Source organism: Orcinus orca, chromosome 14, assembly GCF_937001465.1.
Source record: "Orcinus orca chromosome 14, mOrcOrc1.1, whole genome shotgun sequence".
NCBI classification, from domain to species: domain Eukaryota; kingdom Metazoa; phylum Chordata; class Mammalia; order Artiodactyla; family Delphinidae; genus Orcinus; species Orcinus orca.
The window spans coordinates 31652869-31679251 of record NC_064572.1 but is presented as its reverse complement, the minus strand read 5'-3'; the positions used below and the strand labels follow the sequence as shown (position 1 = coordinate 31679251).

Sequence of the window (26383 nt, the reverse complement as noted above, 5' to 3'; positions counted from 1 at the left end):
GGCCCAGGCAGACGAGAGTAAAAAAGAAGTTTATATATTTATAAATGCCAAATAAATACCAGAGGCCACCCAACGCCCCCTCCCAGACAGGGCTGTCTCCCCCAACCCTAGGCTTCTAGGGTCTGAGACATCTTGGCCCCAAGAACAGCTGCCAGTCTGGGCTACCAGGGAACTGAGTGGGGATGATCTGTCCAGCCAAGATTCATTCCCCCTTTGTGAGGGGTCCCCATAGCCACAGGCCTGTGTCCCTGTATAGGGCCCTAGGGGGGCCAGACTCAGGGGGAGAAGGTGGTCATCTCGAGTGAGACCCGCTGCCACAGCTCCTTGGTCTGTTTGCTGCGCTTGAGATTCTGCAGGATGTCGTTGAACTGCATCATGCCCATGGGTGTCAGGCAGAAGGCGCTGCGAGCACTGCGGATCGCGTTCACAAAGTCGTCGTAGTCGGCAGGGGTCAGGTGAATCAAGCGGTGGTGGATGTACTGGAAGACGTGGGGAGGATAAGCCACTAAGCACAGAACCAGGCCCCTCCGCCCTGGCGTGCTGGGTGATCTGTTCCCTGCCTGCCCAGGAGGTGTTCCACCCTGCTCCATACTTCCTGGGTTATCACCTGCATGTATGCCTGCTGGCAGCGCTGCACCAGTTGGTGGAAGGCCGGGGCACGCAGGTGGTTGTGGGCATGAGCGGGGCTCAGCCGCTGCAGCGTCTCCATGACGATCTCCTGCAGCACAAACGGGCTCAGCACCCCCTTGGCTGCCCCCACACAGAACTGGTGCACGTAGTTCACTCCTGGGGGGCAGGGGGAGGGGCATGAGACGGGGGTGGCCACCTCTGCCCTAGGGACCCAACTTTAATCTCTCAGCTCTGGCCTGGCAGAGAGCCTCCCTCCACCCCAGGAGCTGAGGTAGCCCCCCGCCCCTCGCGCACGCACACATACCCGACCAAGGCCTCAACTCTGAGCAAGAGCTAGGAAGGAGGTCTGGGATGGGAAGGTGGGGGGAGCAGGTGAGGGCGGACAATGGTCCTGGGGAGGGGAGGTGTTACCCAGCTTTGCTGCCAGCCCCAGCAACCATTTGACATCATCAGTGTAGGGGGGGGAGCGGGAGAAGTTGTTGGGGTGATCATTGTGTGCCCGGCGACCCAGCATCTCCAGTGCCAGCATCCCTGGGAGAAAAGGGTGGGCACGTGGTGAGGGTGCGTCCTCCACCCTCTACCTCAGCCTCGTACCTGACCCCACGGTAAACCAATTAAGAGGTATGGTGGGGAGGGGTCATGGAAGAGCCTCTGGCTGCAGGTGGGGGCACAGGAAGGGCCCTCCTCTCACCGACACGGTAGGCGGCGTGCAGGTGGTGTAGGCTGTGCGGGTTGACAGGCTGACTGTGAGTCTCCTCCTCGGGTGGTGGAAAACCCCCGCTCACCAGAGGGCTGGGCTGTGTGGGCAGGGCAGGCAGTGAGGCACCCTGGATGGCCGGAAACGTGGAAGCTGGATGGACACTGCTCACTGAGGGTGGGATGAAAGCCACATGAGGAACTCAGAGCCCAGAGAGGGACAGAGAGGATTCCCTCCCCTCCTCCCCTGCCCGGTGTGCCTCCCCTCCATTCACCTGTTCCCTGTCCCCACAACTCACAGGCCACACTGGTGGGCAGTGGGAGCCCTGGCTCTGTGTGGTAGGGATGTACTGTGATGGGTGCCATGGAAGGGACGGGGAAAGACACAGCAGTGGCGGCAAGTGAGGGGGGAGTCACCGAGTAAGGGTACTGAGCCCCCAGGAATGCAGGATGCACACCCTCGAGGCGGGAAGAAAAAAAGGAAGATTCCAAATTATATTAGGATGTAGCTCTTCCCCGTTCATCCCACAGCTGGGGATCCTGCATTTCTTATCTTAGTTGGGCTGGGTCCCCCGACTCCCGCCACCTCACCAGGACTCTTGGACAGCCCTGTTATCCTCCCGGAGTACCCCACTCCAACCCCCCGTGAACTCCCAATGTGCTCCCACATGCCCAATCTCCAGTAGAACATTGCATACTCACCTGTGGGTATGCAGAGCTGGGCACAGGGAAGACGGCAGGCCGGGGCATATGAGGCATGGGGTGGGCGGGGTGAGCTGGGTGGGTGAGGTATTGAGGACTGCAGGGCAGGTGGGGCTGTAGAGCAGTGTAGGGGTGCAGGCCAGGGGAATGACCATGCCCCAGTCCTGGACCCGGATATAAACTGGACCCCACCGAGATGACTGGCACCACTGTGGCTGCTGTCACTGCTGCTGCCGCCGCCGCCACTGTAACCGGCTCAGTCCCTGGGACCCCCCTGCCCTCAGGCAGCCCCCGCCCAGCCTCCCCAGCTGCCCTGATCCCACTGGCACTACAGCTTGTAGCCCCTTCACGGGCTGTGGATGAGCCACCTGCTGTTTGCTCATATAGCCAGAACCACTGGTGAGCAACCTCAAACAACACTTCGGGGTATACGCCCCCACCCTTAGCCGCCTCTTCCACTGCCATGCAGGCCTTCTCCAACATCAGGTTATCCTGGAAGGGAGGGGCAAAGAGGGTTAAGGGGGAAGGGCTTTACTCAGGGACAGTTCTAGATGACATTCCAATGTCTCCCTCAGAGTTGGCTGGTTCCTGGGGAGGCATCTAAGGTCAGGGCCAGTGCCCAGAGTCAGTGTCAGAACAGTGAGTGCTTCACACAATGAACAAATACTTGTTGACCAGTCCCAGTTCCAAACTAATTTAGCTACTCCCAGCCAAGTCCCATCATCTCCCTGAGGCTTCCCCTAAGGACTCCATCCTGGCGATCATCTTGGTCCCTAGACTATAGGCCACATTTCCTTACCTATGAAATACGAATAATCTGTTCTCAGAGTTGTAAGGTAAAGGATGTAATAGATGTGAAAGCACATTACTGTGTCAAGTGTCACCATGAGAGGACCAACTGGATAGTTTGTGAACTCCAGGATATGGGAATCAGGAGCTGGACCCAACCTCCCTGCCCAGATGCCCCAAAGCAGGTCCGCAATTGCCTGTAAAAATACCTGCTCCTTGCACTGCACCAGGGCCCGCTGGATCTCATTGGGGTTCAACGCATGGGCATGAGGCAGGCAGCTTAGGGCTAGTTCCGCCGCTGCCCTCACCATATTGGAGTCTCGTGCCCGTGATGCCCTGTCAGCCAGGGATGCAACCTCAGGGGGTGTCAGGTGCCCATCCCAGCATTCTACCAGTATAGTCAGGGCTGCGCTGCCAATCTCCATTGCCTGGCCTTCAGGAAAAGGAGAGAAAAGCAGAGTGGGGTTAGCACGGGCAATGGGAATGGGAATGGCATCTCTCCTATCAAGTCAGTAACTCCACAAGGATATGACTTATCATCATCGATTAATCCCCTTCCCATACCCAAATCAAGATGCTGGATTTACCTGTAATCCAGGAAACGTGGGAAGAGTAAGTACGTGAGAGCCAGTTGGGAGAAACAAAGTTGTGCAGGCCCAGGGCATAAAGCCCAATCTCGAAGGCGCAAAGGTGCAGGTTACGGTGAGGACCCTGGTGGCCCCCTGAGGAAGATGGATGTGTGAAAATGGAAGTGCTGCTGTTGCCCCCTGCCTTGATCAGCACCGTCTTCGCCAGCTCGAAGTAGAAGTGTGCAGCTGCCTCTGACGGCTGATTGGGTACATGGGGGGCATGACTCTCAGGACGGCGGCCCTTGTACCTGAAGGGGCAATGGGGTAGGGACAGGGATTGGGGTTTCTCTGAGGTGGGTGTCCAGGTAGGTTGGAAAAGACCAGGGTAAGTGAGGATGCTGACGGAGACAACAGTTGGATTACACTAGGGATGTGGCTCTCGGGGTGGGCCAGGTCAGAAGACAAGGATGTTTTTTCCCACTGACCTGCCAACTTCAACTGTCTTCGCCCGGGCCCCTCCACTGGCACTGGCCCGGCGACTTCCACTGGAGGACGAGGAGCCAAGGGAGTCTGAGGAAGAGCTGCTAATGCTGTCACTGTCCTGTCCTCGGCCCCAGGAGGTAGGGGCCCAGCCCCCTCGAAGTGGCCTCCGGCTTAAGGTTGGGGAGCTATCCGACGTTGTTTCAGGGGCACTGCTGTCAATGCTGGCCATGCCTAAACCCCCCAAGACAAGACAGTCTCAGAAGTCAGAAGCTCCAGAATTCAGACTCCAACCTTCAGGAATATCCTTCCCTCCACGTCATCCCATGGGTTGTTACCTGTGTGCTTCTTCTTAGGCCGCCCTGGTGAGCCCCAGCCCCGTCCATTGTAGCCTCCACGGCTGCCAAGTGCCAAGCGGCTGGGGACCTTTCCCTCTGGTCTTGGGGTCAAAGCTGCCTCAGATGGGAGACCCTCACAGGGGGAATGTGGGGAACTCTCTGCGTAGGGAAGACAGGACATTGGGATGAGCCTGGGAAAGGGGGGCCCAACACAGCTCCATACCACACATCCCCCCTGCCCAGTGCCCCCACCTCACCAGGCACATTCTTCTCTGTGAAGCCCTCAGTGGGGCCTGGCCCAGCCCCTGCCACACTCCCTGGCTGAGCAGGCCCTGCAGAGCCTGAGGTCAGAGGTTGCAGGGCCCCTGGAGCAGATGGGCCCCCATGCTTTGAAGGAGACCTCTGGCTGGCTGTGGCCGGGCGGCTAGATGAGTAGAACGAACTCAGTGTCTGTGGTTTATGCGTCTGGCTCTCTCGGTCCAAGAGTTTGTCTAAGATCTGAAAGACAGAGAAGCGGTGACTGGATGCCCTTTATCTCCTGACTTCTATTACTTTTCTTTCTCCTTGAAACAGCTTAATACTTCCTCCTCAGGAAGACTTTCCCAGTTCTAACCACAGGAGAACCTGCTGGAAGACAGGGGCTGGCTTACATATCTTGGTATCCCCTATAACATTTACCACAGGACTAAGTATATTGATATTCAATATATATTGAAATAAATGAATGAATGAACGACTTTATGCCCCCAGTTTCTCTTCTTCCACCCCAAGCCCAAGCATTCCTATAAGAACCATTGGTCTCTCACGTTCTTTACGAGGTGTTCCCAAGATTCCCCCGGTATCTCCTGTAGGTAGAACAACCCTTCCATTATACTAGAAACCCCTGAGAAAGGTGATAAAATTTGCTCTCTCTGCCTGTTGAAATCCCAGTACCTCAATCCCTTACCTTTTTGAGTTTGGCCTGGTCGTCTTTATAAGTGATCATTAGTGCCAGGGCCAGGTCACCCTTCTCCCGACGTGTGCCTTCACATAGCAGGGGATGCTCCGCCTCACTCACTGTTGTCTTCATGCCTGTGAGAAAGAGGCGCTCATGGGGTTTGTGAGTGGCCATAACTTGAAAGACAGCCAAGGGTAAACAGGCCAGGGCTCCCCAGCCACTAGCATGTGAAGTAAGGAGTTCTCCTGGTCCAACCCACCTTCCCTATGGAAGGTGCCCACTGCCTAATACATCCGGCCTAAGCTCTGGTCTGCTTTTTAAGACCTTCATAATTTGGCCTTCTCTATCACCCCAACATATCCATCACTTCAGGGAAGTTGGGCTCCCCACTCATGAAGACTTGATTGCCCCTGTGTCTTTACTCACAGTGTTTTGTCCCCCTACCTAGAACTTAACTGATCTTTTAACCCATATTCCATACTCTATCCCCTTCCTAAGGCCTTTCCCTAGAGTCCTGTTTTGCTGTCCTTATAACACCGAACATTCATAGCCCACGTTTTTGCCCTCAATTCTTCAGTCTCGTAGGCACTATGTGTCATGGCACATACACGTCACGCTGGCTTTCCCCTTACCATAGAGCCCCTTCAGAAGAGGGCTCATGTCTCATGCACTTCAAGGCCTGGGCCAGGCTTAGCTCACAGATGTGCTCAAGACACTGACAGACTCACCCAAGGCAGCAACTGCTGCTTCAAATCCCAGCTCCTCATCCCCAGGCATCTCGTTGTTCCAGTTGCGACTTGGGGGCCGGGAACCCGTGGGAGAAACCACTGGATAAAATTTGGGGTAAGTTAAGAAGACAGAAGTACCATGGGACAGAATGAAAAGGGAAGAAACCCAAGACACTCATCATTCCAGATCCTTCCATGAAGCTGCCCGATGCTTCTTACAGGCGATTCAGAGCCTTGGGGCTCTTGGTTTCTCTTTAGAGAAAGCTACCCCTGCCCCAGTTCCCCACTTTCTGTAGTGTCAGGCATCATACCTGGAGTACAGAGAACATCAAAGATGAAACTGGCCAACATGAGAGGCAAAACAGGCCGATAATCACAGAGTGTCCCCTCCCGAAGCTCCTCTGCCCGGCAGCGCACAGTACTCATCTCACTCGGACCCAGAGGAATCTTCTTGAGCAGGGTGGCCACCTCAGACTCCTGATATGCCAGCTTCACCTGAGGGCATAGGGAGGAACTAAGACCTCAATCGCCCCAATGGAGATCACGGTGTGAGTCTCTGAAGAGATGGCAGTGCAAGATTCAGATAGAACTTCTGACCTCCAAGGCCTTGGTGGAAGCTGGGGGCCGCTGTAGCTCCAAGGCAAACATGCCCACTCGGAAGGCCAGGTTGTGGTGCTCTGGGCGCTCACTTAGCACTGTTAACAGGAAGGCCGCCTTGGTCAGGGTGTTGGTAGCCACCCAGGTCTGACGGCTTGTAGAAACCTTGTTCTTCTTGCCCTAAAGAGGGAAGCACAAGGAGGCAGGCAGATGAGTCTGACTCGCCTTGGTGGAGGGAGGAGACTCTAGCCTGGGGTGGGGCGTGGGAGAGGGTTATGGGTAACTGGAGAGGGAGGGGGGGTTCTCTCTCACCTTGGCAGGGGGCGGCTCTACCTTGAGGTCAGGTGGGTTGGCTAGCAAGTCCTGGGCAAGCTCCACGGTGAGGCGGGAGGCCTCACTGCTATAGCCGTGCGCATGCAAGGCCTCAGCACAGGCAAATAATATCTGGAAAGAGGACATGGGCACCAAACGTGTTGCAGGACACCATACTCACTCATGCAGCAAATATCCCATGAGCACTTGCTATACACTGGGCCCTATGCTAGTCCTGGGTATACCACAGAGACTCACAGCCCATTAGAGAAACAGACACATAAACACACAAACAGGTGTGAAGCTGGCTACTACTGGGAAAGGTCCAGAGGGGAGCAGATGAGCAGGATACCTCAATGGGACTTGGGGCAGAGGGGCAGTCTCAGGGAAGACCTCCTAGAGGACATGATCTCTAAGATCTCTGAGGCCTGAAGAAGAAACAGAGGCTAACCAGGTAAGATGAGGGAAGAATATTCCAGACAGAAAGGCCAATCCGTACAAAACTATGGATGTAAGAGAGAGCATGGCAAGCTACGGGAACGGCTCAACTGAGTGTAGTATAACTGACATAGTAGCTAGATGAGGCTGGAGAAGCAGACAAAGTTCAGAACAAGTGAAGCCTCATAGGTCATGCCAAGGACCTTCATCTTCACCCTAAGGGTAATGGGAAACCACTGAAGAGTTTTAAGCAGCAGAGTGACAAAATTATACATTCCAGGAAGATCAACATGGAGAGAAGAGAATGGACTGCAGGCAGCGAGGCCAGTTAGGAGCCTGCTGCAGGATTCTAACAGTCACACAACAGTCCTGTCACTCGCAACCAGAGGCAGGTGGTCCCTCTCCCAGCTATGGCTAAGAGGCACCCTCAGAGTCCCCTCCAAGCCCCCTCACCTCCATGCGGCTCTCCTGTTCCAGTGGCTTCAGTCCGGCAAACAGGTCATGTTCTTCCCCAGCCCCGCCCTCAGCCTTCTCTTCCTCGCCCCCAGCGCCATCCTGGGCATTCAGATAATACGCCTGGTAGTCATCCTCCTCCTCTCCAACCGCAGGGGCTGCCTCTTTGGTTTTAGGGAGCCCATTGCCACTCTCATCTGTGGAAGCGAGGTCGTCCCGGGTACAAAGCTCCCTAGGCAGTAGGCCAGGGGGGCCAGCAGAGGCTGTGGAAGGCTCAGGCCCTTCTGAGAAGTACACGCCACCATCTTCTTCATAAGTATCTGGAGGTTCAGGAAGGAAGGTAGAAGGGCCTCGGGAGCCACCAGGGTGAGGGCAGGGTGGTGGGCTCTCCGGGAATCCACCAAAGGTGCTGGCCTCTGCACCCAGGGCCAGGCTGCTATCATCCAGGCTCATCTCAGCCAGATCCGGCTCCAGGGAGCTGTCTTCACTGCTCAGCCGTCGCTTGCTCCCGCTGCCTGCTGAGCCCTTGCCCCCACTGCCAGCCCCCCCCAATGCTTTGGCTTTGCCCCCACCTGGACCCATCTTATGCAGAGCCTTATCTCCCCCCTCGGCCGAGAGGCGGCGGGGACCCCGCTGCGATGAGAGGACCCCCTCACCCAATCCCTTGCGCTTGGCCCCAGGCTCCTTGGGCCGCACAGCTGGCTCGGCAGGAAGAGGGCGGGGCCGCTCCCGGGATTCTTCCAGGCCCCCAGATCGGGAGGCACCTGGCCGAGGGGGCAGGGCTCGGGCCCAGCACAGGGCCAGCTTCCTGTCAGTGGCACTGTAGGTGACACCGGGAAGGGGGTAGGCCTCTTCCCAGTTGAAGTAGCAGGCCTCCACCGCCGGCCGGAAGCCAGGGAAGAGCCGCTCCAGGGTCTTCTTGTGCTGTCCCCGCTTCACGTTCTCAATCACCTTCAGCTGCCACTGGCGCAGCTGCACACACAGCTCCCGGCGCCTGTGGGAACAAAGCGGGGGCCAGGAGGGCTTGTGGGGCCTACACTGCGCCGAGCAGGGACAGGAGGAAACGGGGAGATGGTATTCCCCAGAAGCGGGGCACAGGGAAGGACCCCAGGAAGTGCTTCTTGAGCCAGCCCCATAGACATCACTCGAATACTCAGGGATTTGGGAAAGTGGGTTATTTAGAGGAGGGATGGAAAAAAGCCTCTCAGGAAAAGAACTCATAAATCACTGGAAACCCTAATGCTCAGCACCTCCCATTTCCCTAGGACTAGAAAAATGGTACGTGTGTCTATGTACAGGAGATGAGGGCTCGGTCTGTCCAGGGCTGGCCCCATCTCCCGGCAGTGGTGAGCCTTGGGGGAGACTCACCGCTGGGGGCTGAGCGCAGGGTCCAGCACAGCCAGCCTCCACAGTGTGACCATCTCGTCACACATGCTGGCGCATGCGTGGGCCGCCACCTCTGACTGCCCGTTGCTGCGGCCTGTGTGCCCACTGGCGCTGCTGTGTGAGGCTGAGGTGCGCACGCTGTACCACCAGCCTGTTATCTGGAAACAAAGAGGACTCTGAGATGAACCTAACAACTTAGAGGAAGACAGAGGAGCCCCACGCAGTGTCCCTGTCAGCAAGAGGGGAGTGCGGTTAAGGGAGGGAGAGGATGAGCCAGCACGGGCCTCCCCAGCTCTGCGGGATTACCTGTTCGTAGGTGAGGCACTGGTCGGTGAGGATTTCCAACAAGGGGGCAGCATTGCTGTCCCTCCGCTTGAACATCTCCCGCACGATGCTAAGCAAGTTCCAGACTCCCTCTGGCTCGCGGCCCCTCAGTGGGCGCAGCAGACATGCCCATTCAGCAGCAGCCGGAGGCTCCGTGGAAGACAGATACATGGAGTTCACATCACTGTGAAAGTCGCAGAGTGGAAAATGATGACCCTAAGATGGGGCTGAATAAAGCAGGTGAAAGAGCAACAGGACTTTGACACAAAAGGGGTCAAAATACAGAGTACAGGGGAAAAAGTATGACCCAGACAAAAATTCTTAATCGCCCTCTGCCTCAGTTTCCCAATCGTTGAAAGGAAGCAAAATAACTCTTGCTCTACCTAAGGACAGACCACTCTGTGACTACATAAAATTATCATCACCCACTGATTTCACTAGTAACATGTCGTGTGCGCCAGGCAGTGTACGAGTGGGCGGGGGGAGTGGGAGAGGTATGCATTACTGAAACAAAGAAACTGGCCATGGCCCGAGGGATGCGCCCCTCCCACCACAGACACAGGCATGAAGAGATCCTGTTTACCTGAACACCACAGGGGAGGGGCCACAGAACTTGTGCAGTGTCTTCTTGATGTTGTCAGTGAGTGTTGATTCATCCAAATACCAAGTACTCTGATCGGAGGCAGACGGCCCTGCTGTGGGGTCTGGGGGTGACAGGCAGTCAGTCACCTAGAGGTAGGAGCCTGGATTCGCCTTTAGTAAGTGGCGCTCTGCACCCCCAAGCTTGCTTTCTTCCTGCTGCCCTTCTTTCTCACCACACTCACCCGGGGCTCCACATACTGTATTGATGGCTGTTGACTGGGAGGAGAGGAGTTCATCCAGGAGACGCTGGGCTGTGGGCAGGATCTGAGGGGGAAAGGGACACAAAGGCAGAAGTGACCCAAGGAGGCCTGGGCCTAACAGGAAGGCTGATATGCAGCGCTGGACTAGTCAGAGAGGGTGTGTCAACCTCCCTCACCTGCTGAGGGAGCTCACTGATGAGGTACTGAGCAAACTTCTGCAGCTGGTCCCTCTGCAGTCGAGACAGGGACTCTGACACCGGGGCCCGCAGGCAGACTGCAGAAGCCTGAAGGGAACACCGAGAGAAATGAAACAATCTGGGAAAAGGCTTGCTAACATCGGAGCTGGGGACAGAGAGGCAGAGTAGGAGAGGAGAGGGGGCTCACATTGTGGCCAGGCATGCAGCAGAGAAGGGGGGGTGGAGCGGAGAATAGGGCCAGGATAAATTGGGAGGGCCTCACGTTGTGGATGCGGAAGAGACAGAGTGCCACGACGTGGGTGCACCATTTGGCCCCAGCCCCACAGGTGCAGCTGCAGGAAGTGACCCGGCAGCGGTCAAACATCACAGCCACGTTGTAGGCCCCTTTGGGGGGGACCATCTGAGGTGGCACCACTGTAGCACTCAGGTGGAACCCTGGGGAGAAACATAGGTATGGTCAGGGAGAGCCACCAAGACACAGGTCTCTGCCCTTGACCCTGGCCCTGCAGTTCTTCAGACAACCTGCTCCAGCTTCTTGCAGTAGTTCCTTAATTCTTAACACAGGGGGTGGGAGGAGCAGGAAGTACCAATTGGTGAGGGGCCCTTACCAATCTGCAGGGGGTCCTTCACAGCCCTCATGCGGAATAGCTGATCCCCTCGCTGGAACTCATCTGCACTGCCGTTGGCCAGGCAGGAATACAGTCTGGGAGTGAAGAAGAAGACATGGCCACAATGCAGCAAATACCCTTCCACAGACCCTGTCAGAGACCACCATGCCCCGGGCACTCCCCAGTGTCACATCGTGCTGGGGAAAATCCCAGGTACTCCCTGCCCCGGCTGCCTCCTTACCGCAGCCCCAAGTACGGTGCCCTTTGTTCCGTAGGAAGCCCAGCGCACGGTGTGGAACATCAGGACCCCACTCCCCACCGTCAGTCCTTTAGCCTCACCGAATATCCTCTTCATTCTCAGGGAAGCTCCAAAAAGCAATGCGGAGTTGGAGCTGCTCAGGCACCGGGGGGTAAACTTTCTCCACCACTTCAAATGGGATATGAAACGCCACCTGTTTTGCTGACAGCTCCACCAGTGGGATCACCAGTCCATCTTTGGAAACAAAGGTTGAGGTAAGGGGAAAGAGGAGGGGAAACAAAAAGGGCCATGATTACTTGGCACCGATGCCAATGCCACATCTTGATGTGCGCTCCCCCCTCCCTGCCTTTATTATGAAGGAAAGAGGACATCTGGATGAAAAACCAAGGGACCCTCCTGTGAGGATACACTAACCCTTAAGACTCCATCTGGGGAAGGGGAGCTAAGCAATCCCCAGCCTACAGCCTGCTAGAAGATACCAGGGATATCCCAGAAACTCCTAGCCAAACAGGTGTGTCCCAGGATCCCAGCAAGTAATAAGTCTCACCTGGCTTGTAATCTAATTTCCCATATACCTAGCACTTGAGATTCATATTACATTGTGTATATATCTCCCCTGGCATTCGCTTCTCTAAGTGCTTTTTTTTTTACTGTCCCTTTCTTTTTTACTATCCCTTTTTTTTTTTTTTTTTTAACTATCCCTCTAAATGACTCCATGCCTCCATCTAAGGAGGGAAGATAGGCCAGAGCCCAGAAGAGTTGAGAGGGACCTCCAGAAGCAAGAGAGAGTCTGCACTTTCTTTGGCACACCTGAGCCCTGGCTTCCCACAGTGGATGCCCTGGGGTGTGGGTTGGGGGTGGAGAGGTTACCCCAAGGGTACCTGGCTGCCACTCCTGGACTCACCTGGAGTAAGATGGAGCTACCATTCAAAGTTTCCCACACTGTTTTAATCAAAAAGCAGTGAAATGCAACAGACTGCATATCTCACCAAATTGCTAGTCAGATTAAAAGACATATAGAAAATAATGGTGCTGAAAGGAACCTTTCTAAATAAAAAGTCAGTCTTCTTATTTTATAAATGAGCAACTGAAAAAGGGTAGGGTTGGTGGGGGAGGGGGGGAATGCCATGCCTTCCTAGATTTTAACCTGTTCATAAAGATACCAATATGTTGAAAATCTTCACCACCATCTTCAGTTACTTCTCTCAAAGTGAGGGAGCTCTAAGCCTACCCACACATGCAAATATGAAAGAAGCAAAGAGCCCATAGAAGACCCATAGCGAAACTACCTATGATGTGTGTGTGTGTACAGGGCATATGCTATCTCTCCAAATGAAGGTAAATATTACCACTCCTAAACAGTGACACATGTAAATTTCCCTCTGTCCCTAAGGGGTGCTGGAAATCTCTCCGGGGCCTTTTGGAAAACAGGACCTTAGAATGTCCAGAGTAGAATCACAAATTAAACCCCTCAACTGGTGAAAAAAGTCCACTTCCAATGAAGCTCAAACTGTGCCTTGAGGAAGGCAAGAATGTGGTGAGTCCTGAGTCTGCGGGGCTTCTGTTATCACTCTCTTCTCCATCCTCTTTAACAAAAGCAAAATTCTTCACAGCACTCATCAGAAAGACCCAAGGATGAAAGAAACTCAAGTGAAAAGCAAGAAGAGTGTTTCACGAGACTCGAGAGTCAAGTACGCACACTCTTCCCCAGGCCCCAGATGAGGGAAATCTAAGGCTTTAGTACAGTGGTCCCAGGCTTGGCTTCTGACAGATGTTCAATATGGCCAGGAACCAAGTCTCTGATCTAAACCTATGTGACACCCCTCTCGTAGGCCAGTTCACCTCCACTTTGCTCTGGGTGGAATCCCTTCTTGGTGCAGCGGGGATCAGAGATCATCACCTTGAATCAAGAAGCTCCCAATACACTTTGCAATGGGGTGACACACCTCAAGTGGTCACTTCTTCACAATCCACCCCCTACCCACATTCTTTTCTATTTTCTGGCCTGCCTCAGGCTGAACTCGGTAAGTACTCCCAAGTCAAAGAGGGAATTCTTCTCCTTTACCCCATCTCTTACGGCAAATGAACCACAGATCTACTTTCTGTCTTTAATCCTATCCAACCCAGAATTTCCCAGCCATCACTCCAATACACACACACACACACACACACACACACACACACACACACACACACACACACACACACAGAGGCAGGCAGGTGTGGAGAAGGCAGCCCCAGGAAGACCGGAAAAGCGAGTCCTGAACAGCTCCCGAGCAGGGACAGCTTGGGACAGCTCCCGAGCAGGGACAGCTCTCGAGCAAGGCCGGAGCAGGGCCTGCCCGCTCCCCTCCTTCCAGCTCACCCTCACCTCGCATTCTGGTACCGCCACTGCCACCTCCGCCACCGCCGCCAGTGGGGGAATTGGGCCCCGCTGACTGTTTGCGCCATCCCCGCCAGTTCTGGCAGAGGCTCTCGGCCTCGGAGATGAAAGAACAGAGCGAATCCTCCTCAAAGCGGTCCGAATCCTCGAAAGAGAAGCGCTCTCCGTCCTCCCACTCCGCGAACATCAGCTCCATGGGGCCCGCACCCCCCGGGGCCGGGTCCCCCCCCGCGGATCCGGGGCCTGGGCCGCCGGCCGGGGGCTGTGGGGAGGCCCGGGGCCTGAGGGGCGAGCCGGGGCTGGGGGTGGCCGGGGCGCTCAGGGCGGCCGTGCCGGGCGAGGATCTCAGGCCTGGGAGAGACACGGGACGTGGCCTTGCCCAACTGCGAGGTGTGAACGGGGATCGTGGCCAGTCTCCGAGATTCAAGGCCCGGACGAAGCGCTCGGAAGCCGGGGCCTCTTGGCGGCTGCGGCGCCGCCTCCCCCATCAGCTGATCTGAACTTCCGGCCGCGCCGGCCACCACCACTTCCGCCCTCGCGCGCCCAGGAACCCGAGCCGGTACGCGCGGATATAAGGAACCTGTTTAATTGCTACATTTCCTGCTTTTTTTTCTCGAGCCCACCCCCAGATACCGTAAGAGGAAGCCAACCCCCAAAAGTATACGAAACGACTACAGATCCCAGCAATAACCCGGCGTCCATAATGTCCCGAAGAAATAAGCAGCCGCCACGCATGTCGGGAGTTGTAGGCTGTCAAGAGACAAACACAGGAACCATTGGGTGGAGTTATTGTCCTAACTCCGGATAGGCCCCGGGGCCGCATCACCTTCTGGGAATTGTAGTTCAGAAGCCTGCATTCCAGAAGACTTTTTAATGGGGTTTAATTGGCGAAGCCACAGGAAAAGAAGGCGTTTGATTTCAGGAGATAGTTGCACTGTTTGTCAGTGGGGCCTTTGAGTCCAGGGGTTCCTAGCCTTTTTCTGTGCCATGGGCCGTTTAACAGCCTGGTGAAGCCCCTAGACCCCCTTCTCAGATTGTTTATAAGTAAACAAAAGAATTACAAAGGAAACCTTTTATGTTGAAATACAATTATCAAAATATTAATAAAACAAATTTGTAACATAGTACTTCTTTATTTATACATTAAATAAGATCCAGCATCAAGTGTAATAACTACCATAATATTGAAGTGATGAATTTAAATATTGAGATACTGTGATTTCACATAGGTATTGCTAGTAATACTGTGGTTTGTTTCCCACCGCCCTAATTGAAATGCTCAATTTAAGTTGTGGTTAAAGACAAAATTTTTTTCTCATCCATATTCACAGACCTCTTACTGGGAGTCTATTGACTGTAGGTTAAGAACTTCCAAGGCTAGTACAAAATGCCTAAGCACTGAGCTTCTTCCTAACAGCTTGCAGAACTAGGCAACTGCCCAGTGCTCCACCAATGGGGTATGTGGACTATAGAAAGAGGTAACTGTGGGGGGGTCAAGGAGGCACGGCCCCTTCTTTATCTTAATAATTATCCCACTGGAGCTTTAAAACCCCCAATGATCCCTTTGTACATTTAAAGGGATGTATGTGCTGTAAAGTACATAGAAAAGGTTAACTCAGTTATGCCTAAAAGGGCAGAGTATACATAAAATGCTATACAACTGTTCTAATATCTGGAGGTCACAAAAGTAAATGCCTTCAGCAGCTAGGCGGATAACTTAATGAGAGAAGTGAACAGGTGATACACAAAGAAGATAATTGCCAATTAAGTCTCAGTCTCATCATTTGGGAGAGTCCTGTGGCCAGATCCCTGGAGAATGGAGACAAACGATAATCAGCTCTACTTTATTAATCTTTATTTCCATGTGGGAATAAGAAACTACGGTTGCCAGATCTTTTGATTTTCTAAAGAAAAGCTAAAAAGTGGGCTTTTTATGACATTTTTCCTATTTTTGAATGTGGCCAGCTAATTTAAAAACAAAATTTTAACTGTGTGGGCCAAATAAAATTCATCTGCAGTACCTTTGGGCCATCAGTTTGTGAACTTCTGATTATTCCCGCAGCACCCTGCAGGGGTTATGCACAAAATAGGTAGTCGCTAAATACTTACAGATGATGGCAAAAAACTCTGCATATAGACAGACTCCAACATCCTTAATGCATCCAAAGGCAAGGGCATTAAATGGTATACAGGACTTCAAATGCAGGACAAGACAAAGGTTTTTGTCCTGCACCTGGTGCAAATTAGGGAGCAAAGACCTTCCAGAGTGTAGGGGAGGACACAAGGTTCAACTATGGTGGGAGTACCTAATCCACAACAAAAGGCCAAGTTCTCTTCAGAGGATTTTATTTCAACATAAAGCATAATTTCCACCCACATAATGATTCCAAAGGGTAAAAGAAAGTGTTTTGCCTCCTACTCTTCAAAGACAGCATGGCAGTGCAAACAACTCTAAAATGCCTCTGCATAGTTCTCAGAAGCTATAGTCCAGTCATTGAAAATGCTTCTCCATTTTCAGCTGACATGAGGTTTGTTAGGAAACCTATTTAACAACTTATTCAATTTCTTGGGGGGTAAACTCCCCAACTCTCCCAGGTCCTCCTGGATTGATCTCACTTTTCGGGCTGCCTGAAAACACAGAACAAAAATTAAAATGATAGCTCCAAAGTTGGCCCTGACCTAAGCTAACAGTTCTCACAACACCCCAAATCACACTAAAGTATTAACCAGCCTGGAGATCGGTGTCATCTTCCCAGTCCCCTTTCATCAAAAGAACTTGGGACCCAAGAATGACTGTATGGTCTGAAGCTACCATGCCAGCTGGCAATTAAGTCTAGGCTGGAAACCAAACAACCTGTCCTTTACTATCTTTAGTTCTACTTCAGACAATAATGTCTATTTGAACAGCAATTTAAACTTTACAAAGTGGTTTTCCCATTCATCTCTTCACTTGACACTCACAAAATTCTGTAAGGTGGATACTAATATTAACCTCATTTTGCACCAAGTAAAGCTAAAACCAGTGAAACAAATCGCTCAAGATCACAATGCCTTCAAAACGGTAACCTTCCCCACTTTGGCGTGACTCAGGTAGCTTCCAAAAACTTCCTCGCCCTTTTAGAATGAGAGGGACTTTCTTATCTCCTAGCAAGAGACAGTAAGAATCATTACTGTATGCCCCCCATTTTCCTCCCAAAAGGGCACCCCAGAAGTCTCCTGTCACCTCAGCCCTCGAAGCACAATCGAAGAAGTCCTGGATCTCTTTTTTGCACGCTTCGTCGCGGAATTCATTCTGCTTCCAGCAAGCCATCATTACTGACATCTCCGTGATACAAGTCGCCTCTGGAGAAGCAGAACGCGGGGACCCTCAGTCACAAGGAGACCCTTACCTTCCGGCCCTCCCACCCAGCAGCCCTCTGCACTCCTCCGACTTCCGCTCTGGGGCCTCCACGGCTCCGACTGCTCACCGCCCTTCTCCCGGCGCCGTTCCCCGACACGGTTAGCTAGGATGAGGGGCTTGTTAGGCTTCAGTATGGGCTTCCGCGGGTTTCCAAACCTTGCTAACCGACCCCGGAGGCTGGGCGTCGCCATTGCTCACCGAGCTCCCGGCAGGCTCTGCGGCGCCGTGCGTGACCCTGCGTGACCCCTACGAGCTCGACGAGACTCGGCGACAACCTCTCCCACCCCCCACCCCCCACCCCCCGCTCCCGCCCCAGCGTGCACCTTTTTCTTTTCTTGGCGGGGTCGCCTTGATGCCGGGTTCGGATCACGGCTGGTGCAGACCCGTGTGCAGGTTAGGAGGAGAGTCTTTAGGACACTTTTGTGAATCTACGCTGACTCTTGTAGGCTCCGGGCTCTGAAGTCTTGGGGCAGTACTGGGCCGGGAACACTCAGGAAAGAGGCCTGATAAATGGACTCTAGTTTCTGGTGGTAAAGTCTGGATTAGCGGGTGATTGACACAGGCAAGGGCAGAGAGAATGGGAGCGAATCAAAATATAAGAGTTTAAGATGCTACGTTGGGAATGATTTTATTTTAATAAACCTTTAAGAACTGTTGGTTTTGATTACCTTTAGAGCCACTCCGAAGCCGCGAAGAAAAATAGGCTCATTTACTCTTAACAGCTGCTGCTGCTTAGATATCGTTTGTTCATTTGTAGTGATCTCACTGGATTGGGTGAGGTTTAAGCACTTTCTCGCATTCATCGTTTTAGTTAATCCTCTCGCCAATCCTCTGAAGGTACTTAGCAGTACCATTCCTATTTATACACTTGGCCCTTCAATTATGACGCCTAGCTTTAATCAGACTTGGTTCTAAGTTACTTTTTTCCCCCCGCCCCCTCCTCCCCACCAAGTGACTTTTAGCTGTTTACAAAACTCAATCCAAAGATGAACCACTCATTCTCAAGGCATTTACACATGAGCTCCAAGAAGTGTCTCTGGTAATGGAAGCATAACTTGGACAAGCTTGTAGTTCATAAGATGACTACTATGGAGAAGCAATATTTAGTGTCTGCTAATCACTTATCACAGATGTTTGGAATCTTCCCATTTATCTCTGCATGACTGGTTCTTTTTCTTCTATTGAGTCCCAGTTCATGTCAGAGAGGACTTCCCTGACTTCCATCCAAACCACCACCAACCTGTTTTATTTTCTTCAGAGTACCTATCATAGTCTGGATTATCTTGTTCATTTATTGTTTGTTTACAGCCTTACCCCCCAACACCCATTTAAAATGTAAGCATCATGAGAGAAGGGACCTCGTCTATCTTGTTCAGTGCTGTATCCCCAAGGCCTAGAGTAGTGCCAATAAATAACTTGTTAAATGAACAAATGTTTGAAATATTTTTGCAAGTCTCCAGCTTTACCATCTTCACCCCAGAAATAAAACCAAGCAGAAGACAATGTTTAAAAAGAAGCCATTTATTATACAAAATTAAACCTGTGATAATCGAAGAAGCAACTCGGGAATAATAAAGGCATCAGCCCCATGCTCCACCCCCACTGTAGCAACACAAATAAAGCTAATTCCTATCAGAACTTCTACCACCAATAACCCCAAGTCTGCTACTGTATACAGAGCAGGCTGGGCCCCAAACCAGAGAAAATTACATTGCTTGCTTTCTCCACAGAGAAAGTGAAGCCTTTAGTTAGATAGCCATGTGGCTATTCCTGGTTCTGCTTTCCCTTGTAGAAATGTAGCACCTGGTTTTGAATACTTTTATGGTAAGAGGAATAAAGGAGAAAGTCTGGGAAGCACTGACCACAAAGCAGGCATGAGTCTCCAGCCACAATCATTCATAAAAAACTGGCCTACTTTGTACATAAAAGTGCTAAGGTAATGCCAGTGTGAACTGTTGTAATTAGACAGGAGAGGTAGGGATGATTCTACACCTTGCATAACCATCACCTACCCTTTTCATTGCACATAATGAAATTTGAGTCCTAACCTTATTTTGCACTTGGGTAATAATGTATTTTGCACTATATAAACTAGCATCTGCATTTAAATAGATTGCAAGCTTAGAAATCAGAGTCCTGAATTTGGCTTCTTTTGTAAGAGTCCTTACTATATCAAATTTTAACATAATTATTTTCGAAGGTCTGTCTTTCTCTCTTAATTCTTTTCTGCAAAAGTCCAAACAGAAAACTTTCCATGCTGTTATAAAGGGCATTTTTTATTAAATAAAATGAAAAAAGGGGAGTTCCCCAGTGGTTGGGACTCTGTGCTTTCACTGCCAAGGGCCCGGGTTCAGTCCCCGGTCCGGAAACTGAGGTCCCACAAGCCATGCAGCACAGCCAAAAAAAAAAGGAAAAGAAAAAAGAACCACCCTGGCAGTGAAACCCAGCCTAAATTATAGCTTTGCTTGGCCACATCTTTAGGACCCTAGTTGTTGAAGCATCTCATATATAAACAATATATGAGCACCCCATATATATAAATGTTTATTGCGAGGTCTGTTGCAGAATTTCCATTTTGCAGTATATTATATAGTTTCACGTCAGCCAAAAATGGTAAATTCTCTGTAAATCTTCACACCATTCCAAGCAGGTGCCATTATTTTTTTAAATAAACACTTGATGTTAGCTTTGATCTAGCTCTAAAGAGCTAGATTTCCTAAATTTAAAAACAAGCTGGTGGGCTTCTCTGGTGGCACAGTGGTTAAGAATCTGCCTGCCAATGCAGGGCACACGGGTTCGATCCCTGGCCCTGGGAAGATCCCACATGCCGCGGAGCAGCTAAGCCCGTGCGCCACAACTACTGAGCCTGCGCTCTAGAGCCCCCGTGCCACAACTACAACTACTGAAGCCGAGCCCATGCTCTGCAACAAGAGAAGCCACCCCAATAAGAAGCCACCACAATGAGAAGCCCGCTCGTCACAACAAAGAGTAGCCCCCGCTCGCTGCAACTGGAGAAAGCCTGCGCACAGCAACGAAGAAACAACACAGCCAAAAATAAAAACAAATATGGGCTTCCCTGGTGGCGCAGTGGCTGAGAGTCCGCCTGCCAATGCAGGCGACACGGGTTCGTGCCCCGGTCCGGGAAGATCCCATATGCCGCGGAGCAACTGGGCCTGTGAGCCATGGCCGCTGAGCCTGCGCGTCTGGAGCCTGTGCTCCGCAAAGGGAGAGGCCACAACAGTGAGAGGCCCGCGTACCGCAAAAAAAATAAAATAAAATAAAAACAAATAAATTAATTAATTATTTAAAAAGCTGGTATATCACACACAGAACAGTTTAGCAGTCTGCTCAAAATATTAAAAACGCTTAACATCATTAATCAGTAGAGAAATGCAAATCAAAACTACAATGAGATATCATCTCGCACCAGTCAGGATGGCCATCATCAAAAAATCTAGAAACAATAAATGCTGGAGAGGGTGTGGAGAAACGGGAACACTCTTGCACTGCTGGTGGGAATGTGAATTGGTACAGCCACTATGGAGAACAGTATGGAGGTTCCTTAAAAAACTACAAATAGAACTACCATATGACCCAGCAATCTCACTACTGGGCATATACCCTGAGAAAACCATAATTCAAAAAGAGTCATGTACCAAAATGTTCACTGCAGCTCTATTTACAATAGCCCGGAGATGGAAACAACCTAAGTGTCCATCATCGGATGGATGGATAAAGAAGATGTGGCACATATATACAATGGAATATTACTTGGCCATAAAAAGAAACGAAATTGAGCTATTTGTTATGAGGTGGATAGACCTAGAGTCTGTCATACAGAGTGAAGTAAGTCAGAAAGAGAAAGACAAATACCGTATGCGAACACATATATATGGAATTTAAGAAAAAAAATGTCATGAAGAACCTAGGGCTAAGACAGGAATAAAGACACAGACCTACTAGAGAATGGACTTGAGGATGTGGGGAGGGGGAAGGGTAAGCTGTGACAAAGGGAGAGAGAGGCATGGACATATATACACTACCAAACGTAAGGTAGATAGCTAGCTAGTGGGAAGCAGCCACATAGCACAGGGAGATCAGCTCGGTGCTTTGTGACCGCCTGGAGGGGTGGGATAGGGAGGGTGGGAGGGAGGGAGACGCAAGAGGGAAGAGATATGGGAACGTGTATATGTATGGCTGATTCACTTTGTTATGGAGCAGAAACTAACACACCATTGTAAAGCAATTATACTCCAATAAAGATGTAAAAAAAAATTAAAACCCAACAAAACCTTATAAAAGGACAAGATTCTATTATACATAGTCTGTACTGAAGTCATAAGCATCATCTTCCTCTTCAGTCTTTACAACTATATATATATATATGTTTGTAAATTAATGTGTGCATATATACATACATACACACACACTAATTAAACCAGACATATTGATAAGCTATGGAACTTCTCTAGTGATAACTCATTAACACAACATTACAACCAGGGTAGTTCTAAGATCCAAGGTATTCTTTCTTGTTCCACTGCCCCAGAAAAAGCAAATGGTCTCCCTGTCCATTAAGCTGTATGTTTAAACCACAGCAATAGAAGGGTCTGGCTACCTCCCTAAATCTGACTAACAACTTTTTATTTAGCCAGCCACTTGTGATGGCTTAAATGTCTTGCTTCGCTTCTCATGCCCTTGAGCTTAGGTGGGTGGGCTCCATCAAAATGTAGTCTCAGTAAGTACTATAAAGTTGTGCGTTGTAACAGTAATAGAGCGAATGAAGTTGGAATATTTATCCCACTTAAAGTGAAAAGTGCCACAGAATATGGAAGAATTACTAGAGCTATATTGCTGGGCTGTTTTTTTCTGCCATAATTTTCATGAGTTTTGGGGGGAAATGGACTTTTGTAGCATATAAAAATAATAGAAGAGTTCATTAGGCAGACAGAAGAGATCAAGGACTTATAAAAATCTGCACTTAGATTCACATTGGCCTATTTCAACATTTCAAAATCATAGCTTTTTCTGCTGTCATTTCCAGCCTGAGTCTCCATCTCTAATCTAAAATAGAGCAGGACAATTCATTAAATTGGCATGACATTTATTAGCCACTGAATCTTTCTACTCATGAGTGGAGAAGGAATTTCAGATATGCCCTAGATAAGAAGCAAACCAGCAGTAAGAAAAGCTGTCAAATCTACAGGCAGTTTAATGCTGGGGAAAATGAATGTGGGAATGGTGGCAAGGCTACTCCGTCTCCATCAGAAATTGTGGAAAACCAGGAAAGAAAAAGCCATTCAAAATGAAAAGGTTGACATGAAAAGCAAAGTAAATCATATAAAAAATACAACTCCAGAGAGCCAGAATATAACCCACCAGGAGTTTTGCTTCACCACCAACATAACAGTCTATAAAGCAAGAGATGAGGAAAGGAGACTGGGAAAGGTACCGAATAATGAATGGTTTGAGGAATAGCACAGTAGTTTTCTAAAGATGCTAAACCTGGCCCATCTTACCTCATTCACAGCCAAGTACTAACGTGTTGTCCCAATCATGACTGAGAGGATGATATGGCTAGAAAAATAAGCAGTTCTTTAAAATTTTTGTTGATCAGCACCTTTAATCAAATGGGTGTTTCAGGCTTCTGGTTCCCACTAAACCAAGAACTGGATGCCTCCATCTCTCCTTGAGGAGAGGCCCTATTACCATAGGCTGAGACCCTGGCTACACATCTTTAGGATAAAATATCAGTAGATATAACTTATTCTTTGAACTCATGGTAAGACAGTGCTCATTAAGAACTTGCGTAGCAGATACCCTTCATGTCCCACGGTAGAATAAGGACTTCCATCTCCTTAGCTCTATCAAGTTAAGGACTCTTGCAAGAGTAATTAGAGATTTTGGTTCCTTTTCATGAAGATCTCGGTTAGGTAATCCCAAAATTTCCTCTGCAGTGTCTCATTGTTGTGGATCATGGCAGTGAGAGCTTCCCCCTGGTCCAGGCCTTGCCAGTAATCTTGCAGCCACATCTCCTTCCAGCTGAAACATCAAAATGGGAATTGTATTACAGAACCTCAGCACAGCTGTGAGTCCTACCTTTCTCTGAATGGCCAAAGAAATCTTAAGCAGATACAGTGGTTTATGGCTAGGACGAGGGATCCGCTTTGAGGGAAGGAAATGTGAAGTAAACCCAGTACTAGTCCAAGTGACAGGCAGTAAGCCACAAACACAAATTTATCACACAACACCCCCCCTCCCCCAATGAGTTAAATTTCCTGACTTGCCTGCTCTTGGTCCCTAAATGTGGAGGGAATTAAGAGGCAGGCAGGACAGGGGCCAAACTATGGACACAGTAATCTCCCTAAGAAAAGCAAGGGGGCATATTTAGATGGTTACCTTTTATGTTACACCTATTTCAATAATCAAAATGAAAGTGCAATAGTATCCAGTGTCTTGATGAGACAGAACCTGAATGTTTCTCTTTTTTTAATGTGTTACACTTTTCCTCTGATAAATCATAATATTATGTTCAGCACAAACTAGATACAAATTACTTGATGTAAATTACTGGATATAAATTACCTCCACTCCCAGGAACAAACTGTGCCAGCCCTCTGCTGCCATCCACTGTCCAAGGTGATCTCTGCAGGACATTCTAGCAGCCTCTCTTTCTCACGGCTAATAATCTTTTATCACCCCTCCCCCAACAGGTGTGGTTTGCTGCAAGTGGCTTCAACATTTTCCCACCCCACCTCCCATGCTGACCTTGTTTCCCAATGTCACCACCTTCTGCCACCTACTGCAGTAGCCCCCTCACTTCCCTTCCAATCCACACTGCCCACCATTGTTAATCATCCTTTGAAAGCATCCCTTCTACTCTGTCTAGGACAAACATAATTTATCATCCAAATCAGGGTAATTTTAAGAATGAAAGGAGGTGCTGTTAATAATTACACCAGGTTAACAGGTATAAACCCTGATTGTTGCAGACAAACCTCCCTCAGAATACTCTCTTCTGTATCTCTCATCCCCAGCCCCACCATGCTGCAGGTGCTCCATAAATAGCTGAGTTGATTTTCAGGACAGTCCAGCTCCAGAGCCTAGTATTCACAGTATGTACAACCTGGCCCAGCTTTGTCTCTCCCCCATTGCTTCCCTGAACGGGCCCTCTGCTCTAGTTGAAGCTTTTTTTGAACTACTGCAAACATTGTTTACAAAAGCTGATTTTTGTATGTTGTTGCCCTGAATGATATCTCACATCTTTTACTGAGCTTTCGCAGTTTGTCTTATCCCCACAACTAGACTCTTGATACCTTAAAGGCAGAGTGATCCCATGTCATAATTTCCTTATACAACATCCCCTCAGCACCTAGTGCTAATTTATTGCCTGCAGGAAGCAAGTCAGTAAATCATTTGATTTGACAGCCACAGGGGACCCCAGCTACCCTTACCTGTCATTCTCAGGAATCTCTTCCACACTGCCAAAGCCAGGTGTGGGCACTGGGCAGTCCATGTGTGAGGGCTGGGCAATATGAGGCTCAGGGACAGGGATGTCCCCAGGAGAGGCTGCATGGGCCTTCTCGGCATCCAGCCGAGCCAGTTCGTGGTCACAGACGAAACACTCGAAGCCGTTAAGGTAGTTAGGCAGTAAAGGATCATTCACTCCCCACTCCCGCTGCTTCAGACTATCCAGAAGGAACTGGTTGGTGATGCCCCCAGGTTGCTTGTATGCCAGGTATTTCATATATTCCTCATCATTTTTGTCCAGAAAGTCAATAAACTCTGCCAGCTTCTGCGGCGACTCAAAGTCGTCAATGAGGATGATGGAGTGATTGTTGGGCACCCAGTCCCTCACAGAGGGAGAGCCGCGGTACACAGGCACAGCACCGAGGTGCATGGGGCGCCACAGTTTTTCCGTCATGTAGTCGTCACAGATGGCATTTTCGAGGGCCAAATGAAACTTATAGCGGGACAAGAAGGCCAAGAGTTCTGGATCCTCAGTGGTGGCTGTGGCTGTGTCCTGTAGCCGCGGCGTGGGCAGCTCCCGATTCTTCAGGCATTTCCCATATGAGTCCACCTGAGTGGGGTACAGCACGCCGTCAAGAGGGTATGGGTAGCGTATATATGGACATATATACACTACCAAATGTAAAATAGCTAGCTAGTGGGAAGCAGTCGCATAGCACAGGGAGATCAGCTTGGTGATTTGTGACCAGCTAGAGGGGTGGGATAGGGAGGGTGGGAGGGAGGGAGACTTAAGAGATATACGGGGATATACGTATATGTATAACTGATTCACTTTGTTATAAAGCAGAAACTAACACACCATTGTAAAGCAACTATACTCCAATAAAAATGTTAAAAAAAAAAAGATATGGCACGTCGGCCTGGACACCAGGGGTCGCGGCCTCAGCCCGGCGCGCCACCCTCCCCTTCCCGCCCCCCCTCACCCACCGGGATGTAGCGCATGAGCTCGCGCACGTAGCGGTCCCGGTCCGCAGGCACGTCGCAGTGGGACTGCAGATAGAGCAGCGGCGCGTAGCCCCGGCGGCGCCAGTCCGCGCGTTCCGGGAGCGGAGGCGCCGCGCGGCGCAGATAGGCGGTCCCGGGCAGCCACTGCAGCGGCAGCGGGTAGTCCGAGTGACGGCTGAAGGTGGCGGTAAGATTGAAGAGGCGGATGCCCGGACTGTGGCTCAGCAAGAAGTTGTTGAGGGGCGACTCCTCGTGCAGGAGCGCCCAGCTCTGGTGCGCCAAGCGCGGCAGCGGCGCTTCGGACGCGCGGAAGTCGGTGCCGTAGAAGAGCAGTGCGCGCGTCCGCGAGTCTCCCCGCACCCGTCGGTCCCGGGAGGCCACGCACGCGCCGCGCGCGCACTCGATGCGCTCCGAGTCTCCCGGGAAGTGAGGGAACAGCCCTGGGCTCCACCATAGCAGCACCGGCAGGTCCACCGCCTCCCCCCTCCCCGGCCGCGGGGTCCCTGGACCGCGCGCCACCCCCACTGCGCCCAGCGCGGAGGTAGGCCGGAAAACTGCGCCGTCCCACGGCTCCGCCCACTCCACCTCCCCGCCGGTCTCCCCCTCCGCCACGGGCCTTGAGCCGCTGGCCGCACAGACACTAAGCACTCCCAGGGCAGCAAGCACAGCCCCCGTGCGGCCGGCCCCCATGTCTACTCTGACAGCCGAAGCCCCTCAGCAACAGGCCCCACCTCGCGGTGAGTCGCGACGGGACGAGGTCCTACGCCACAGGGGCACATGGCGCATGCGCAGCTCAGTGGCCACCTCCGCCGGCCACTTCGCGGGAGCCGCTAATCCTGG

At 51.1% G+C, this 26383-nt stretch overlaps 3 protein-coding genes across 9 annotated transcripts; all 3 read right to left on the bottom strand.

The window, feature by feature from the left end:
• Positions 1–13: 13 nt before the first annotated feature.
• ZSWIM8 (zinc finger SWIM-type containing 8) lies at positions 14–14737 on the bottom strand. Of its 7 annotated transcripts, none has more exons than XM_033434055.2 (26): positions 13657–14737; positions 11366–11519; positions 11027–11121; positions 10681–10853; positions 10398–10505; positions 10204–10285; positions 9963–10083; positions 9362–9563; positions 9038–9213; positions 7670–8663; positions 6779–6910; positions 6467–6646; positions 6181–6364; positions 5870–5968; positions 5151–5275; positions 4462–4702; positions 4205–4363; positions 3872–4100; positions 3405–3694; positions 3027–3250; positions 2029–2520; positions 1602–1785; positions 1322–1498; positions 1042–1161; positions 608–718; positions 14–479 (listed from the first exon to the last, which is right to left on the bottom strand). In XM_033434055.2, exons 1-26 carry the CDS (start codon positions 13862–13864, stop codon positions 31–33), a joined length of 5709 nt encoding a protein of 1902 aa, XP_033289946.1. In that variant the 5' UTR covers positions 13865–14737; the 3' UTR covers positions 14–30. The 7 variants fall into 7 exon arrangements, with proteins under 7 accessions (XP_033289946.1, XP_004273159.1, XP_004273158.1 ...); XM_004273111.4 differs by having other exon boundaries at positions 608–786; positions 13657–14735; XM_004273110.4 differs by having other exon boundaries at positions 1626–1785; positions 13657–14735.
• Positions 14738–15997: 1260 nt separating this feature from the next.
• On the bottom strand, positions 15998–17296 carry CHCHD1 (coiled-coil-helix-coiled-coil-helix domain containing 1). The gene is made up of 3 exons (XM_004273112.4): positions 17136–17296; positions 16892–17010; positions 15998–16296 (listed from the first exon to the last, which is right to left on the bottom strand). The coding sequence occupies exons 1-3, from the start codon at positions 17257–17259 to the stop codon at positions 16183–16185; spliced, it is 357 nt and encodes a 118-aa protein (XP_004273160.1). The 5' UTR covers positions 17260–17296; the 3' UTR covers positions 15998–16182.
• A 1277-nt stretch (positions 17297–18573) lies between these two features.
• FUT11 (fucosyltransferase 11) lies at positions 18574–26376 on the bottom strand. Its single transcript, XM_004273115.3, has 3 exons — positions 25526–26376; positions 24523–25148; positions 18574–23110 (listed from the first exon to the last, which is right to left on the bottom strand). Exons 1-3 carry the CDS (start codon positions 26231–26233, stop codon positions 22963–22965), a joined length of 1482 nt encoding a protein of 493 aa, XP_004273163.1. The 5' UTR covers positions 26234–26376; the 3' UTR covers positions 18574–22962.
• Positions 26377–26383: the final 7 nt, after the last annotated feature.

Excerpts from the sequence above, each read along its gene's own strand:
- FUT11 (XM_004273115.3), bottom strand. The coding sequence starts at position 26,233 with ATGGGGGCCGGCCGCACGGGGGCTGTGCTTGCTGCCCTGGGAGTGCTT. Across the intron at positions 25,149-25,525 it reads AGCTCATGCGCTACATCCCG|GTGGACTCATATGGGAAATG; the intron begins GTGGGTGAGGGG and ends TACCCCACTCAG. Across the intron at positions 23,111-24,522 it reads GAGATTCCTGAGAATGACAG|CTGGAAGGAGATGTGGCTGC; the intron begins GTAAGGGTAGCT and ends TTGATGTTTCAG.
- CHCHD1 (XM_004273112.4), bottom strand. The coding sequence starts at position 17,259 with ATGGCGACGCCCAGCCTCCGGGGTCGGTTAGCAAGGTTTGGAAACCCG. Across the intron at positions 17,011-17,135 it reads ACGGCGCCGGGAGAAGGGCG|AGGCGACTTGTATCACGGAG; the intron begins GTGAGCAGTCGG and ends CTGCTTCTCCAG. Across the intron at positions 16,297-16,891 it reads ATTGTGCTTCGAGGGCTGAG|GCAGCCCGAAAAGTGAGATC; the intron begins GTGACAGGAGAC and ends CTGTGTTTTCAG.
- ZSWIM8 (XM_049697355.1), bottom strand. The coding sequence starts at position 13,864 with ATGGAGCTGATGTTCGCGGAGTGGGAGGACGGAGAGCGCTTCTCTTTC. Across the intron at positions 11,122-11,365 it reads GAGAATGAAGAGGATATTCG|ACTGTATTCCTGCCTGGCCA; the intron begins GTGAGGCTAAAG and ends CTTCACTCCCAG. Across the intron at positions 9,214-9,361 it reads AGTGCCTCACCTACGAACAG|ATAACAGGCTGGTGGTACAG; the intron begins GTAATCCCGCAG and ends CTTTGTTTCCAG.